Raw genomic sequence first — 18,557 nt, forward strand, 5'->3', positions numbered from 1 at the left:
AAATGATTCATCGTACCTATCGAAATGGAAGTGGGTTCGGCCAATGTTCAGATAGAATAATATTTTTGGAAGCTGCCAAACTTATATCAATTGATCTATTCTCAAATAAATTTTTTGGATGGAAATCATACGGGCCCACTAAAGAATAATGATAGCAAAACTGAAAACATAAATGAAACAGAACTTTCTATTTTTTCTTTTAATAACGCAGTTAAATAATTGTTTCCTTGCATCATGAACGTTTTCATCATATTCAACCTTCAATAAACACGTGCTAAAGATCCGGCAAAAAAAATCCATCAGGTATCAGTTAGTGTAGTTTTAAGAGTGTCCGAGACTGGTTGTACATGTCGTGTGTCCGGACTTCTTGAATGGTGATTGGTGATCGAAATTTTTTTTAGCATTTGTAGGTTTAGAAGTAATCCCTATTCAAAATGAGTAATTTGGTTGATAATGTATTTACAATGCAATACCTCTCCCAGGAACATCTTATTGGATTTGAAAATTATAAGGTGAGATAATTACCAAAAACTGTCCATAGTAGGCTATTGCCAATAGGCTAAGCCTATTAGATTTGCCATTTGGCCCATCCCATGCATGCCATGCTTGTTCAAGCTTGTAGATGTAGTTGTAGGCTTGCCTGGCAGGCTGGCTTGTAGCTACTTGTAAAATCACATTGTCCGAGCGGACCGAGTGTGAATCACACATAGGGCGATTCGTTTGTCTCATAATTGCCAAATTTCTTTTCAAAGTTTGAATTTTTGTATATGGATTCTGATGAAATGAAATCCTAGTATGTTGATTAAATCTAAGACTAATGCCAGCAAAAAGATTAAAAAATTCATTTAGGCTAGCAGCCTAGCACTAGCAGTCAAACTGGAAAATTGGGTAGGAGACTAGGAGCTATCCGCTATCGAGTAGGTATCTACCTCTAAATAAGATACTACTAAGTTTATAGTAAGTAGTACTTGCAAGATTGAATTTGAAAATGTTGGCTCATTTCTTACTTTAATCCACTTAGGCTAGACTTGTAGGCCTATTTGATCCAAAAAGTTTCAAAAATTGAGACTGTTACACTGTGTTAAATAATTTGAAAAGAAGTCATACTCACAGTCTCACTCCTTCAAATCTTCAATGCCATACCTACAACTGGAGCATGGAGGTACCGCAGTCCGCAGGTAGGGTAAACGCACCATATTCCAACATCGTGGGTAATTCTGATATTTCTCAACTTTTTCCTTTATATTTAACTTTGTCTTAGTTCCACCAGTGTGGAATTCTAGAGGGATATTAAATTAACCAGTACACATAGCATATTGGAAAGCAGGACCTGAAAGGTTGGAAAGTCCAGGAACTTTCCACTTCCAGTCCATTTTATTATATACACTATACATATCCTATCACTTTTCAACTGTGATTGGTTTATGGGATTGTGATTTTAGCCCCTTCCAGCTTTCCAGCTGTGATTGGTTAATGGAGTTGTAATGTTATCTGCTTTCTAGCTGTAATTGGTTGCTGGAGATGCTTTCAAGCTGTGATTGGTTGATGGGGATGCTTTCCAGCTGTGATTGGTTGCTGGGGATGCTTTCAAGCTGTGATTGGTTGATGGGGATGCTTTCCAGCTGTGATTGGTTGTGCCCATAAGCCCCGCCCCCAAATATGGTATATGTACTACACCATATATAACATATTTTATGTCTGACAGCCTATTTATGTTTTTTCTTTGTGTTTCAGACTCTACAGAGTCTTATATATGGTAATTTTAACTTAATTTCCAAGCCAGTCAATATTACCCCATCAGGTCTGCCATTAGGTAGTCACATTTCCCTCATTATGGGGTGGTGCCCCCCATTTGCAAACTATGACACTTTCCTCAAGTTTGTCATTTGCATATGTAACTAGAAGAGTTCTACTACAATGCACCATAACCTGGAGTTATTTGGAGTTATTTTAACAAAAAATATAATTGATTTTACCACCCGGTCTAAGTTACCCCAAGAGCTGGGGTAACAAAGACCATCACTTTTTTTGAAATTACGTAAAGACTATGAGAGGCAGGAGCCAGCAATTTATGGTGAGTGAAGCTAGGGTATAGACCTGTATTTTGCATGTTTCAATTCAACTTTAATTTAGCAAGTAAAAAATGGCATCATTTATAAAGAAAAAAGTGGTCTAAGTTACCCCATTTTACGGTACAACTGAAACAGTTTGTCCACTTTTGACAGTCACCTGGCAATGTCACTGTATCTAAGGAAAGCATTCCACCTTGGGTGGAAAGCTTTTTTATAAGTGAACCTCCATTTCTAGAATTCCACCCTGATGTTCCACGCATGCGTAGATCAGATGGTTGAAATAGTAACGTCATACTATTGCGCGCCAGATATCTGCAAAACACTAGGTCTGGCGGGAAAATGTTAAGATCCTCAGAGCAAAAGTCCACGTCACCCAGTGAGAACATCGAAAAAGGTGTCAAAGTTGATAGTTGACCTTGCTTTACTAAATAGTGATAAACTGTTTGTGCAGAAAGAATATTGTAGTTTGAGACTTTTAAATAAGTCTGTGAATGTATTAGGAATCCTTTGAGTATACTTGCATTTGCTGTTTTTAAGTGGTAAATAAATTAATAGATGATTAAGTTAAGAGACAGTTTTAGACACATAAAAACTAATTCTGATACAGCTCGGAATTAGACACACACAGCTCATTCCGAGCTGTGCCGTATTCCGGTACAGCTCACGCAGAAGCAGGGTGTCCAAATTCCAACACAGGGCGTTGGAATTCCGAATTATGGTTTTGAAGCGTTGTCGGAATTAGTCTCACAATGTGCCAAATTTAGTCACACAGTGATTTTCAGTGATTTTGTAGATATGAATTCTAAAGGCTTTTAAATAAATATGGCAACAGTTTGTGACGTTTCATCATTGCTGGCGCGTAGTGTGGTGTTTTGAGAGCGACGTAAACCAATCAGAACTTGAGTTGCGCATACGGTGATCTTTTTATTGCCATTCATTTCTTGCTACGTCCTTAAAATGTTAGAATATGGTGTATTTACCCTACGTAATTGCTTGAAAGTTCAAAGAAGTGTTTGAAATTTTTAATTAGACTGACGAGATCATGAGATGCATCAGTTCATCAAAAATAATTGAAGACAATGAGATAAACTTGAATTGTAAATGAAATAATAACATCTCATGCTACAAAGCAGTGTTTACTGCTCAAAATGACACACACTGCAGAGATCATTTGGGAAAGAAAAATGATATACCTGCAATCATAATGAAAGAATGCAGGTCTCTGTCTCACTGATTGGTCCAGACCAGGGCTGGAGAAGGCCTATTTTTTTCTGAAATATTGTGGCTCTAATATCATATAATTTCAGTAGGTATGAAATCTCATGGCTCAAATTGGCCTTCACAAACGTCTCATTTCATAGAAATTTCCACATCCGCAATCCATATTTACTTTACCGTCCATGCCAAAATATCCCGCAGAACAAAATCATTGTAATGTAAACAAGTCAACCTAAATGTTTTGTTGAAGATTGCACATAGTTGCGGTCATGTCATACTGCATTAACATGTGTTCAGCTTACAGTAAAGACAAATGTTATTGTTGCCATTTGACTGTTTTAGGTTAAAATTAGAGATTTGGGGTAACATGCGCATGGACCTTGTCAAATAAATTCACACCTCATAAATGGCTTTTCATGGCCGAGGTATGGAATTCATGGCTCAAAAAATGGAATCACAGCTCAAAGAAATGGAATCATGGCTGGCAAATCCATAAAATCACGGCTTGAAAAATTCAGTTGTGGGTTTGATTGAAAAATTGCGGTTTGCACTTCATAAACATGTCCTTTCATAAAATTTTCAACTTCCCCAATCTGCAATGCTATACCGTTCCCACCAAAATATCTTAAAGAATGTAATAATTGTAATGATAATGAGTCAACCTAATCGTTTTGTTGAAGACCACGCATAGTTGCAGTCACTTCAGAGAAGTCAGACTGCATCAATATGTGTTCAGCTTACAGTAAAGACAAATGTTATTGTTGTCAACATTTGAATGTTTTAGGGTAAAATTAGGATTTGGGGTAACATGCACGGACTGTGTAAATGAATTTTTGGCTCGTAAATGGCTTTTCATGACTGAGATATGGAATTCACGGCTCGCATAAATGGAATCATGGCTTGAAGAAATGGAGTCATGCTGGCAAATCAATAAAATCATGGCTTGAAAAATTGAAAAATTCAGTCATTGCTTGCCAATAGATATATTCCATGCCTGGCTGTTAGGCTGTATAAGAGCTGCTTTTATCTGTAATTATAGAAAGTTGTGCCTAACATAGTAAACACTAGATTGGTCAAGTGGGAATTTTGTAGCTTTGAAAATGGCAGGGAAGCTCTTGTTATAATTCTGAAAGAAGCTAAATTGTATGTGTGCTGCTGCTTGTCTTGGTGGCAATATAATTTTTCCTGAAAATACTGACCCCTATTTAGAACAGCTGAAAGTTAGAATTTTCCTTTAAAATTTTCCTGCCAAAATAATTATTAATGTTACATAAAGATTTCTTGCAAGTTTTGTTTCATAATTAAATGTATACATATAATGTATTCATTATTGGTACTATTAATGATTGCTATTAATCCAATAATTTGACACAAAATTAACAACTAGCATACAGTTAGCCCTGGGCAGTGTCTGTAACATCTCATTACTTCTTGTGTGGACCAGAATGATAAGATTATCGTCTTTATTGGATTACATGCTCATCTCTATTGTCCTTTTGATGAGCATGACGAGGTATGAACTATTCAGGGCACAAGAGAGGCCTGCGTTGTACTGAAAAATGTTTAGGTAGAGCTAAAAACAAACAACTTTCTGTGAAACTTTTAAAGCTTCAAAGTCAGATGATATTCGGCACCGGCACAAATTTGTTTCCAAAATATTAATAGTTTTACTGCTCAGAAAGGAAACAATGAGTAGTTCTTAAATTATTTAATTACCGTATCATTGGAACAAAAATATAAATTTCTAACTATCAAGGTTGGGTGGACTACTAGAACAATATTTTGCCATTCCAGTTTCTCATTACCACCTCATATTTCCTTATTCCATTTTTAAAAAAGATGTTTGTACATTTAGAGATGATCTACTATACAAATTATGGAAAACAGTTTGCAAATTTAGTTGCAAGTCACAAGTTGGTCGTAAGGCTCTGCAACCCAACAAAAAATGCTTAAATTTGCAGGTCATACTAAAGAAACTATGATCTGTTTGAAAGGATAACTTCATTATTGACTAATGTAAGCAAATTACCTTTGACCTGACTGTATCATATCAAAATACTATTAATTAAACTTTTCCCCAAGTTATATACACTCAAATTCATCTCTCAATGTTTAAAAGACATTTGATATTGGTTCTTGGATCCCCACAACAATACATCTGATATTATCTTCCCTACCATTGTGGCAGTCTGCCATTGCTCGACTATGTACAAGAATACTGACTTTTGTTAGTAAGTTAACAAGTTAACTTTTATTCTGATGTACAAGTATACTGACCTCAACATCTTTGATTTTTTAAGTTTCACTCTGACCTCATACTGGAATGATGTTGAGCCAAATGATACCAATACATTTTAATTTAGCATTTATTTTTAAATCGAGAAATAACTGTTGTGCTCTGATATGTTCCTTACTCCAAAAAAATACATGGAGCATTTTGATAGCAGGTAAACTGAGTCAGAACTGGGTCGAGTTTACCAGGTAGTACAGTTAAAAAGTGAAGGATTCTGGTTACTGAGCTTAATGTAGGCTGGTGTCATTTTGAATTTTGTAAAAATTTCATAAAATCATGTTTTAGAATGTAATTGTTTTAGAATGTATAGACCGACTGAATAAAACATTGTAGACTTGCATCTCCAAAATACAAAAGAAAACACTTAATCGAGTTGAGTCCATTGTGAATGAGAGTTATGTGGAACTGTAAAAGTTTTAACCAAACACAAGTAAATTAAGAACAATAAACAAGAAGTTCATTATTGTAGTCCAGAAATCTTGGATGCACTTTTTTGCTCCCCTTTGTTATGTTATAATAGAAGTTATGCAAGTAAACTCTTGTTCTGTTGCAGTACAGTGCAAAGGACACCAGCCCCCTCAGCAAATATGTTATGCACCCTTTCTGGAACGCTGTGGTCAAGGTAAGTTGTCCCTCTTGGTATCTCTAATATCCCTCTTGATATCCCGTCCCTCGTAATATCCCTCTTGAATGCATGAGAGGTAGAACTTATCAAAATGCTTAGGTACCTTTTGAATTTTCTATTACAATTCAACTTAAAATGATGAAAAGCAAAAATATGTACCTTGTCAATTAAGTTATGTTGAATTTTGTGTCATTAGGTATTTTTTTAAATATTTTTTAGATTTTTATTTCAATAGAAATTGTCGAGCACTAATTTAAAATTGTGTAGTTGAAGATCTTGGATATTTTGAGAAGGTTGAAAGCAATCTAAGGATGTAATGATAGTGATTTAGAAATTTGCACATACAACATGAGGTTCATGTATATTACAACAATCCAACCCCCAGTTGCGTGTTGTTGTGCGGCCATCGCAACATAAAAATGTAACACCAATTTACACATCGGCGTGACATTTGGTTCTATCGTACAACTCCAGAATTCCGTCCTGATAGTAACCAAATATATATTAGAAGTATTTTCATGCAACTCAATGAGCAAGATATGGCAATGGCATTCAAATATATTTTTATTAGTGCATATTTCATGATCTCTCTTATTATTTTGAATTTGATGCCTCAACTTGTTATCGATAACATGCAATTGACCATTGAATTTGAACGTCCCTTTGTTGCTTCCTTACCGATCTCCTGTCTTTGGAATGTATGTAATGAAGGCAAATAAAACATTTTATTAATAGCGATTAAAATAATAGACGTCATTCAATACATACAGTGGGTGCAAAAAGTATCCGACACAAAGAAAAAACTTAGTGGAAAGAAAACCTTGACTTTTACAAAATTGCAATTATCAAGTCAACATTTAATGATATTGTTGTTTTGATATAATATTTGTATTTTCTATGCAAATTTACATTAGAATAGTGTTACGTACCGTATGTTATTTTGATGAATAGGCTTTAATTACATAAAGTTTTTCTTTTCCTAAAGTTTTCTTTTCCCATAAAGTGTCGGATACGTTTTGCACTCACTATATCCATTACTGCGCGAAATGATAACATTACAATGAATCTTCTACATTATTTTACCTCATCCATTAGGTTTACCATTTAGTCTGGCCAATGTTAAGGCACTATTAATGTTGTTTATGTTTTCGTTTGTTGCAGTTGTGTCCACGTTCAGTGGCCCCCAATGTGCTGACATTCGTGGGCTTCCTGTTCACAGCATCAAACTTCGTGCTGTTGTCGTACTATGACTATTATTATTACGGGGCCAGTGACGCGCCCCCCGGTGATGCCTACCCTTCCATACCGCGGTGGTTATGGTTCCTTATGGCCCTCAACCACTTCCTCGCACACACCTTAGGTCAGACTCTAATACCTATATTGCTTACGTTCTATGCATTCAACTCTATACATTAATTGTATTTCATAGTAACTACAGGGTGCGGCGTGGGAACTTACTCTTTTAAAAAAATCACAAAGTAAAAAGTATTAAAGATAGCGTTTTAATTCTTTCTTTTTTACAAAGAGCTACATTTAAAGTTTCGTTGGGTTTACTTACAAGTTTAATTCTTGAATATTACATCTTGTAGGTGACCTCCATGCATGCGAACGCGCGCTCCTCTCTCGACCACTGCATGGTCGCAACTGAACTGAGTGGACGAAAAACTTCATAGCCCGCGCACCATATTGCGCATGGCGCCACCTTCCTAGGACTAATGGCCGCCACGTGGCGCGCGATTCAAATAAGTAAGTTCCCGCGCCGCACCCTGTATTTGGTTAACATTCAGCCAATCAAATGGAGCCAGTCGGTTTGTTCTATTCGAGCATTTATTAAGGAAAAATGTTAGTCGGTTTTTCTCAAAACATGATCATTTCCGTTAGCCTTGTATCTCGCTGGTGACAACAGGTCCGGAAGCACAGGTATAAATGTTAATAAATATTTGTATACAAATTAATTTTATTTTAATGTATGGTTTTTCATCGAGTATGCAGGAGTGTTGCGAGACTTGTTTGGTGTTATTTTGTAGCGAGTTTTTGCGCGTTTTATTTTAAAATCGTGATTATTCGCAAAGCATTTTCCTATCATGCTTCAATACGACTTTTTACTCCTATATTCCAGTTGTTCATTTTCCATTATTTTAATTTCGATTTTTAGCCCTAACTTGTGTTTATCTAATTTTCCTACTTATTCCTCCTTACTTGTTACTGACGACCAATATGTTTGCCGTGTCCCCCAGACGGCATAGACGGTAAACAGGCGCGACGCACCAACACCAGCGGTCCGCTGGGGGAACTCTTCGACCACGGGCTAGACTCCTGGACGGCTTTCTTCATCCCCGCCTGCCTGTGGTCGGTCTTTGGCCGAAACGACTTCAGCATTACACCGTGGCGTTTTTATTTCGTTTTATTTAACGTACTTATTTGCTTTTACACCTCACACTGGGAGAAATACCTCACCAAAGTTCTATTCTTACCCTGGGGGTATGATGTGTCGCAGGTGGGATGTCAAGAATTAGAATTTTTTATCTTAATAAGTCAAGGTTGGCATTACAAATGAAAATATACTAAATGTTTTGCCAGCTCTCTAAATCTCTAAATGCTTGCCACACCGAAGATCGTAGAGTACCTAACGTTGTTCAAGCTTAGTTAATACATGCCTATTAACTATAAGTCTTAAAAAAATAGACACGGTAATGATCATTGATGTTAAAAATAATATTTCTGCTTAGTTTCCAAAAATTATTCGAATGTCGTATGAAAATTATTTTCTCCTATTTGCTTCATTACAACATACATATAGGGACGGCTTACGATAATGATTCCGCTGAATGTTAGTTGTTGAGAACTCGTTTGCTGTCACAGGTGATCATATTCGTCATCTACATATTGACGGGTATCTTTGACACGCAATTATGGAAATTCGAGCTGTACCCTGGCGTGCCAAGCGGCTCTATGTTCGAGTTCATGCTATACGCTGGCTCCCTCGCTTCCAGTCTACCTATGTCTTTCTACAACATCTACTGCAGCTATAGAGACGGTACAGGCAAAATGTTAGGCTTAGTGGAGGCCGTTAGGCCGCTATGGAACCCTGCTGTACTCTTCGCGATCTGCACGCTCTGGCTTGTGAAGTCTCCCACAGACATCGTCGACCGCGACCCTCGGCTATTCTTGTACCTCATTGGAGTTATCTTTGCGAATATCAATGTAAGTTCTCCTGAAACTTTATTATCATGTGTTTATAACCGATATAAATATGGATGCGGATGTTGATATTCTTTCCGAGAATATTTGTGTAATTGTCAGTGTTAGAAGAAAGTCGGTATTGTTCCTGATTATTTGCATTAATTAAATTCCACTTGCGATTATTACATCTTACTAAATAATGTTTAACCCTCCAGGAAAATGATGTTCAAACAACGTTGGTTGCGAGTTAACAAACAATGTCTAATCAACGTTATTTCAACGCCAGATGTCTGGTAGGAACCCACCTACCACAAATATATTTTCTCAGCTGATCATATGTTTTGTTTGTGCGGTAGTGTCGGCTGATCGTGTCACAAATGTCGGGCTCAAGATGCGAGCTGCTGAACTGGCAGTTGCTGCTGCTGGCAGCGTGTATGTTCGCGTCCTTCCTACTGCCCTCCACGGAGATGTTCTTCCTAGTCGCACTCAGCGTTGTGGCGACTGCAGCTCATATTCATTACGGCGTCCAGGTGGTGAGTAACCATCGTGTTGCTGTCGTCACTACGCGTCATATACACACATTGTAGTGGTACTAAGTTATCTCGAGGATAAAGATATAAATTTGCTGAACTGTATGTGAATCGTCAACTATCGAATATCTAATTACTAATTAAAATATTAACCATCAGATTGAAGATATTATTGATTATATGTTGTGTGATTAAAGATTGATGAGGTCAAATGCAATATTTGTTTAGGGTTGTAGAGATTGACGAGACATGTTTTTGGTGACCGCAGGTTCGTCAGATGTGCGATCACTTCCACATCCAGTGCTTCTCGATCAAAGACAGGATCGATTGACTGCTTGCCGACACCGCCTAGACAACGCTGCCTTCTAGTGCACCTCTTGGGAAATCTATCAGGCTTAGTCGTGGTCACTAAGCAACCACGAATAATCCAGTACAGATTTTTTCCAGGAGGTTAGGACCGTGCGCGTGACAATACTCATCTTAATTTGCTCGTCCACCGCATTGCTGTAGAATCTGGTCCCTTAGTTTAAATCTGAATTTGCTACGGCTGTCAACTAAGTAGATTAATCGTATAAATTTGCGCAACAATTTTCAAAATCAATATTATGGAGTGAGAAAAGCTTCAATGGCTTTCATAATTTTACAAAATATTGAGGGAACTAAGCAAGCAAGATTCTTAGACTTCGATCTTGCATCGATTTACTACGTTTGATGATTGAATAATAATAATAATGAATCAAGTCATTTATTAAATCACTTTTTAAGCATTAACCCAAGATACACGACAATATCTATTTTGTATTGTATAAACTCTCGATCATTTCGTCCGCATGTCTTGCCTTCATTCGGCGTGCGCTTTTTCAATCCAACTTTCGTGAGTCGCCAAATCGCGACGACTTTTATTGCACTCGCGTTCCGTACCTCGGCAGCAAGAGCCTTTGATTCAAATTAATTAATTTGCCTAAATAAGCTGTCTTGAGCTTTTCCAAGATCTCAATTTCACAGTTAATAATTTCGATACAGTTCAATGGTTCATATGACACCATAAAAAATTTCCAACAAATGATTGAATTCTTAGCCGCCGTTATGCCGGTCACGAGTTAATTTATAAAGCCGGAGCTTGTGCTGGATGAAAGAGAGTTAAATTATAAACATGTTCAGGAAGAGATGCCATTTGTACTCTATTTTTACAGTGATCATTATCCAGCAGTGTAGGTGAGAGTGACAGTTCGAGTATTAAACGTAACGGTCTCGTGCTAGTATCGCTACTCCGTCTCGCCTAATTACCATACTGCTGCTCCTACTGAATTTCCCGTGTGATTGTTTCGTTCAACTTGCAATAAGCTTCAAAGAGAATTTGTTACTGAAATAATAGTATTTGAGACCATATATATGTCCACTAAGGTATCATGACGACGTGTGGGTTAAGGGTTACGAAGCGATGCTTCGTAGAGGCCTAGGTACACGTAGCCGATTTCTGGCCTGTGATTGATGGGATTAAATTGAAAAGGCGTCAGTGGTTGTCTGAAATCGTAACTAATCTTGATTGTACAGCCTCTGTTTGCCGAGTGCCATGCGTGATCAACTCGTCATGTGTTGTGACGTCTGAATCTTAATTCTGAGATTTCAGGATGCCCTCCATACGTCTTGCCAGCTCGCCTCATGCCATCCTTTACGAATGCATGAAATTTGAATTCATCTACGAAAAATGTGTATAGCAGCTGCTTGATTCAAAATTTTTGCTGTTTTCAATGGATGAAGTTTTTCATTTTCGCTGTTTTCGATGGACAGATTCTCATACTCAATTTTTTGTTGCAACGCTTATGTTTGGGCGATACTACGCGAACGTAATACTTTTAAATCTTCATCTAAATTCAAAAATAATTCATTGCGTTCTAAAAATTCTTCAAACTAGAGTGCAAGTTATGTAATAATAACTTGATATGAGGACTGTCTGGAGGTGAGAATTAGTGCATAGGGTGCCGGTGCTGTTCTCTTACGGAGCTCTTCTTTCTCAACTGCTTGGTGTCGCCACGGGCTATTCCTTAGACTTTCACTAACCCAAGAGCTGGAGCTGAAAAGAACTGCAACTGTTGCAAGAATTACTTCTATTGCAAGAACTGCTACTGTTGCAAGAACTACTTATTTTGCAAGAACTACTTACATTGCAAGAACTACTACTACTGTTGCAAGAACTGCAACTGTTTCCAGAACCCACGATGCTTGGTCTCACACTCTTCACGGTTCACTGATGGTTCTCAAAAATCTCTAGGTAAATATGTACTACTTAAGTATTCTACTAACACTAACACTCGTTCACTGCTTTCTTAATTGTAATGAATTGTTATCAAATTCTAATTGATTATTTAACTTATTATAATAGATGGAGGTCGCTCTTGCTATAGCTTTGTGGATGTGTTCTTGCTTTCCATCTAACAATTCCCCCTCCTGGGTAACGTGATCTATTTTTGTGCTCCTAGCTACAAACCTCTTGTAAATTACTATGTTGATGAGCTTGCGGTTGGCAGGCGCCCTCGGTCAGTTGGTATGCATTTAAAGTGCGGTCTGAAGATTTCAATGCGAGTGATTTGCATACTGAGGTCACAGCCGGGGTTCTGGCTTGAAAATCGTGGCATAACTCTCTTCGCTTCGATTTTTACTAACACAATTTTATATATCTGTGAACTAACGCATTATTTTATTGGCATTTGATTAATAGCGTTCATGTGACTAAATGTAGTCCCGTTACAGGTTATCTTGTTGTTATCGATGTCTCTCCCTAGTTCACCGTTAATTTTTTTGTAATATTGTTCAGATGCGTGAGTAAGGTCGGCGGGTAGTATGGCCTTTCGATGATATGTTGGTACAATGAGCTAGAGAACATTTTATAATAATGCAGTGCGGTGAACGCCCGTCTCTCGAGCAGTTCAGGACTGCCAAGCAAAAATAGGCATTTAAGTGTCGTACGTTTTATTATTTCGCCAGTGCATGGAAGATGTTTGCCCTGTATATTGTAACTGTGCAAAGTGTACGAATCCCTTTCTCGTACATGAATTTCATGTGTTCAGACTTTATATATTCATTTATCTTTGAGAATTTGGCTCATAAAATGTATATACATCTCCTGTGGCGATATTTAGTTTTAGTACTAAGAAAATGTCGCGTCTTATTTAAAATTCAAAAAACATAATCAGTGTTCCAGCCTGTGCTTGGCCTATTAGACATGGAAATAATGCAAGCTCGTTTGAATTTCGCGTAATTAGCATTCATTTGCCAAATGCGAATTACATTTTATTTCTTCTCAGCAGCCGATATTGAAGATTCTTCACTGCATTGTCTCTTGTTAAAAATTAGATTTTTTTGTATTCAAATTATTGTGTTAATATGTAATGATTGCTGAAAAGCTGGTTGCAGACCTGCAGACCTTTGCTGGTTGCAGACCTGCAATCTTCAGCAGTACTACAGGTTACAGACAAGTTTAGTCAGGAGCATGCCCATTAAGGTTGAAGACCTGTAGTCTGCAGCGAGTGCAGGTTGCAGACCTGTAATCTAGGGTATGCCAGGCTACAAACATTTAGTTTGCAGCTTCATAATGCAGTTTGCCGTCTGATCGGTACTATCCAATATGTCTGTCTTGAAGACATATTATTTAATATCGTAATTAGGCGCTTTCTCGTTTTCTATTTTACTTATATTTGAATTTATGCACAAATAGTTTTTACTTATATTTTAACATTAAATTGGAGTGATCGAGCTACGATGAATCTCGACATATCTCTGAATTTATCCGATCAAGTGCGATTCGCCTTATTTATTTCTGTACCTAAATACATTTATGAACTCGACCTCATGAGAAATTCATTTTATAACAATGATGCCAGTATATTTGTTTACATGGTGAATGATGTTTAACCCGTGTAAGTGTTGCATCGTAGACGTTTATTTTTTATTTTTTTAATAATCATCTAAGCGGCTTTGATGCTAACAATATGAAGCCCTGAATCAACCCCAATCAGAACGAATGTATCGAGCTAGTGAGACGATCTTTGAACTTTGGCTTGATGAATCTGACCGTATAGCCGTGGAGTAATCTTTGATTTACTTATCTTTAGCAGTGATAAGAGGTTTCGTCTCGTCTGTTATTCTCACTAACGATGAGTCAATGTTCATTATGTCTTCAGCTTAAACGACTATGTTTTATTCTCAAATGGGTAAATGTTCCTAAATCGCCTCTATTGATGTATACCAAGGTCCATTCCTATAGAATGTTATCAGTTATAGTCTGGTAGTAGCGCTTTGCTACTCTACGTATTCGCCGTATAAATTTCTCTCCGTTGCAAGCATCACAAGAATTTTGAGCATAGAATGTTACGATAAAGGTGCTACTTCGTATCTTCAATCGCAAGCTCACGGTGAACGCGGCATTTCGCTGTATCTGCTGTGAATTGCTTGCACCAGCGACGCTATTCATGCTTCTTACGTTGTACTCTCGACGTTTAGGCCGCGTGACTGCTCATTGTAATCCATATTTTTTCACTAAAACTTGACTACGTGCCCATCAGAACATGATAATTGTATCGGAAATTGTGGAAATTTGTATATGTATTGGTAGTTTCAATAAGGTTTTGTCAATAAAAGTGTGTTCTGTATCGTGCCCAGTATATGCAATTCTTGATATTGAATTAATTCACGAGGCTCGTGTGAGTTTAAATTTCAATTAAGATGTTCGGTTACCATATTTTGGGTGGTCGCAAGTTAAAAAATATTTTGGCCATTTCATTTGCTTTCAAATTTGTCCCATCATTGCTGCTTGGTCATTCGATTCTTATATATACACTATTTTTGTTACTGAACCCGACATTTTGTTATTGTATGTGAAATTTTATTACTAAGCCGACACAATTTTGAGAAGTCATTACTCTGGGGGAAGAAAAATGCAAGCTTAACTTGCAGCATACTTTTTTGTAGAAATACCTTTCACTAATGTTTATAAATTTTTCTATTGTGTGACATTGTTTGATCTATGGGGAAAGGAAACTTTTAGACCACCAACCGATCCCAAGATTGCTATGAGGTTCATAGTTACTCTTTTGTATGTGCTACATGAATTTAATTTCGGATATGCGCTTTTGATCCATCAAAAATCGTTTGGTGAAATAAACGAATGTCGTATTCTTGGATTTGTGCTTGGCTTGGCTTACCCATAGTGAAATCACGTCAAATGTGCCGGTCAAGGATTGTAAAGTTGAGATAAAGAATGGAACCGAACATGATCTGTTCAAATCCAGTGTGTTCAAATTTGAGCAACAATTCCTATCATTTCATAAGCTGTCACCTCATGATCTTTGGGATTACTACTTGCCTTTATTCGATTGAATATTTCCTATTGTTTTTCTCAGTGAAATTTATATATCATTTTTCCAAGTGAACATCAAAAATAATTGAATGGGGTCGTTTCTTGTGGCAATAATTCTCTAACAATTCGAAAAAATGTTAATGCCTTTAATTGTAGAGTTTGGGTCATACAATCGGAACCACACTAGTTAATCTAATCGTAGCCTGGCTAATATAGTCTCGCTTATCGTAGCCTGGCTAGTATAGCCTCACTTATCGTGTAGGTTCACTTATCGTAGCCTGGCTAGTATAGGCTCACTTAATTATCGTAGCCTGGCTAGTATAGCCTCACTTATCGTGTAGGTTCACTTATCGTAGCCTGGCTAGTATAGGCTCACTTACTTATCGTAGCCTGGCTAGTATAGCCTCACTTATCGTGTAGGTTCACTTATCGTAGCCTGGCTAGTATAGGCTCACTTATCGTAGCCTGGCTAGTATAGCCTCACTTATCGTGTAGGCTCACTTATCGTAGCCTGGCTAGTATAGGCTCACTGTAATTAACGGAAATGTTCACTGCACAACACGCGCCACCCTGCGTAGGTGAGTCCCGTCCGTGACCTGTTTTCTTATCCTCTTTTTATTGAAGAATGTTTCGCGAAATTCTGTGGTCATTGTAGGCTTGCAGAGAACCTTGAAGCGTAACTCGAGTTACATATCTTGGGTTCTTTTTGTTTGAATTTCAAGTAATTATTTTAACGACTTGCGCTTCATGAGGAGCGTTTCCGCGTTCTCTGCTACGAAAGATATTGTGGAACTTTATCTTCTATTGTTTCTTGTTTCGTTCGTTGCATAATGTTTTCATATTCTGAATCTCTTTTTAATTTTTGAGATGTTTTTATTTTGGATTTCTAATCGGTACGAACTAGTCATGTTACTATTATTAGTCCATGTAGTCATCGCTTATTCATTGCGTGTGCGGAATGAGCTTCCTAATACTATCGTGGCTTGGCTTCATATTAATTTTATGTTTTTGTGCATGTATTACTAACGCATAAGATTTGTGACGCAATACTTTCTATCAATAAACTTATTTCTACATTTATTTGCCATTGATCATTTATCGAATAAGTGAAAATGCAAGCAGTTCAGCGGCCATCCTTATTTGTCCACTGTGAATAAAATTAATTAATTTATCATCGATTAATTATTCATTGTTCTCTATTTTTATCAGCAATCTGTTTGCCAGTATATTTCCTATTGTAGAATTGTTCTCGGCTATTTTAGTTTGCCGTTTGTTTCAATGTAATTTGTCTTCTTTTGAGTATGCTTGCTCGGTGAACTGTGGGGGCTGTAGCTCCAATATAATTTCCTGTTCACTCTATATAGCTCTCGTTGATGTCACTTTAGCATGATTTATGTAGACAGCCATTGACGTTCATCTGGTCTTTTTTCAGGTCTTCTACTCAGCTGTCGCAGCGCTTCTTACAACACAGAGGGAGGCGCTCAGCTCGTCGCGCTTCTTCAGCTCAATCCATGCATGGTTAAAGCTTCAGCTTCTTTCGTAATCAGAAACGTCTTTCAAATATTTTATTATACGCGATTTTATCCGATGTCGAATCGTGTACCTTTCGGTTTTTCTTGAAAAACAACCAAAATGTCAAGTTTCATCAAGTGCAGCTATATACCTACACTTTCCTTTAAATACTTCCCCCCCCCCAGTTGCACAAAATTCGAATGAAGAAATTGTTTGTTGAACGATCAAATCATAAGGATATGAAGTCCGGAGCAGCTTAAGGTCTATGACGCGGGGCGCTGTAGTGGCAGCGTTGTGTGGGCGATGTCGCATAAGAAGTTTTAATTTTAAGATTCACTTGACAAATTTTCTCTCCGTGTTGATGGTATTTACTCTTCAAAGCACTTTGCATGATTCGTCTTAAATTCTCTTCATCGTTTCAATTTCACGGGAGAACTTTCCTAACGATGTCTTGGCTTTGAAATTTAGTGCTCATTGCATTTTTAAACGGATTATCACTAGAATGATATATTCTCTCAATAATTTTTACTAGTTTCTTTCCATTTGTTATGCTAAATTTAATTTGATGGCGAAGTGCTTTTAAGTATTCAAAAGTATTAAAATTTTCCTACCCTTGCAAACACAAGTTTCATTTAGATAATGTTTATCTCATCTTGTGTGAAACTTCACTAGGTTTGTTTCAACACAATTTTCTTTTGTCTTGACCATATACACGACGCCAAGATTGTTTCATTGCCTAAAGTATAAAATCTTTCCCCCAGTTCATTATTTCGTCATTTTCGCAGAATTTTATTTTTGGTGCGTTCCTAAATTCTTTATTGAATCTCCCCTTTTTAGTAATTTGACATTTTTAGTCTCATATTCATTCGGTCCTCGGAAATTACTAGGATTTTTTTTTCTTCTCTTCTTCAAAAAGAGACTTCGAAACGCAGTGAAAGTTCACACCTCCTTTGGTGTCCTTCTTTAGTTTATTGTTACTTTTAGTCCTGCGAACTTGTCATGTAATTTTATTTCAACAGGATGTTTTTTTGTTTTAGTTCGTTTATTATGTGTGTGTACATCAGTAGCCTAATTATTCATTGTGTTCGGAGTTCCTTTCTTGGATTCATAATACTCTCACACGTGCGATAATTAGTGCAAGTATTGTAAAAAGTTTCCGTTAGCACAGCAATTTTCTTTCAGCAATATCTTCTCGAGTGTCTGTGCTCGTCAGAAGTCCTATGGGATTTCGCGCTCCTTGGGGGATTGTTCCTGAGCGCCTCACCGCTGAGCTCGCGGGGTCTCAGTTGTGGGGTTAAGTTATTATGTAGGTAGGATTCCTTACATTAAGTTATTATGTAAGTAGGATTCCTTACATTATGTTATTATGTAGGTAGGGTACCGTATATAAAGTTATTATGTAAGTAGTATTCCTTACATATCCCTTCTCTGTCTCTCTCGTACGGGCGGCCGACGTCCCGTGTAAGCGACCTCGGTCTTTTGAGACCCGGCTTCTACGAGTGACGATGTATTTTTGATTTGATAGCTACTACCTGAAGTGCTAGTCAAACATGTGACCATGTAACTAAACTACAAAATCATTCGTTCTGCAGCCAATAGGACGGAAGTACTATTGACCGCTGAATCTCGTCTTTTTACACGTTTAACTACGGAGCGAACTTATCTGTTATGCTTGTAATACACGTTTGATAATAAACACATGAGCTCAATTTATGAATGGGCTGTGTGAATTAAGCACGAGTCGCCAATTTTCATCTTAGGATAGAGA

General features: G+C 37.3%; 1 protein-coding gene across 2 annotated transcripts; it reads left to right on the plus strand.

Annotated features, from left to right (window-relative positions):
• Positions 1-331: 331 nt before the first annotated feature.
• Positions 332-17,297, plus strand: LOC108671770 (ethanolaminephosphotransferase 1). Of its 2 annotated transcripts, none has more exons than XM_047885189.1 (8): positions 332-512; positions 6,137-6,205; positions 7,370-7,568; positions 8,446-8,705; positions 9,071-9,412; positions 9,748-9,924; positions 10,190-12,193; positions 16,710-17,297. In XM_047885189.1, the coding sequence occupies exons 1-7, from the start codon at positions 435-437 to the stop codon at positions 10,250-10,252; spliced, it is 1,188 nt and encodes a 395-aa protein (XP_047741145.1). In that variant the 5' UTR covers positions 332-434; the 3' UTR covers positions 10,253-12,193; positions 16,710-17,297. The 2 variants fall into 2 exon arrangements, with proteins under 2 accessions (XP_047741145.1, XP_047741146.1); XM_047885190.1 differs by having other exon boundaries at positions 10,190-10,371.
• Positions 17,298-18,557: the final 1,260 nt, after the last annotated feature.

This window comes from Hyalella azteca, unplaced genomic scaffold, assembly GCF_000764305.2.
Source record: "Hyalella azteca isolate HAZT.00-mixed unplaced genomic scaffold, Hazt_2.0.2 contig17278, whole genome shotgun sequence".
NCBI classification, from domain to species: domain Eukaryota; kingdom Metazoa; phylum Arthropoda; class Malacostraca; order Amphipoda; family Hyalellidae; genus Hyalella; species Hyalella azteca.

Bases quoted from the DNA above. Each gene is read 5' to 3' on its own strand.
- LOC108671770 (XM_047885189.1), top strand. From the start codon at position 435: ATGAGTAATTTGGTTGATAATGTATTTACAATGCAATACCTCTCCCAG. The intron at 513-6,136 runs GTGAGATAATTA...GTTCTGTTGCAG, and splicing joins TTGGATTTGAAAATTATAAG to TACAGTGCAAAGGACACCAG. The intron at 9,925-10,189 runs GTGAGTAACCAT...TGGTGACCGCAG, and splicing joins TTCATTACGGCGTCCAGGTG to GTTCGTCAGATGTGCGATCA.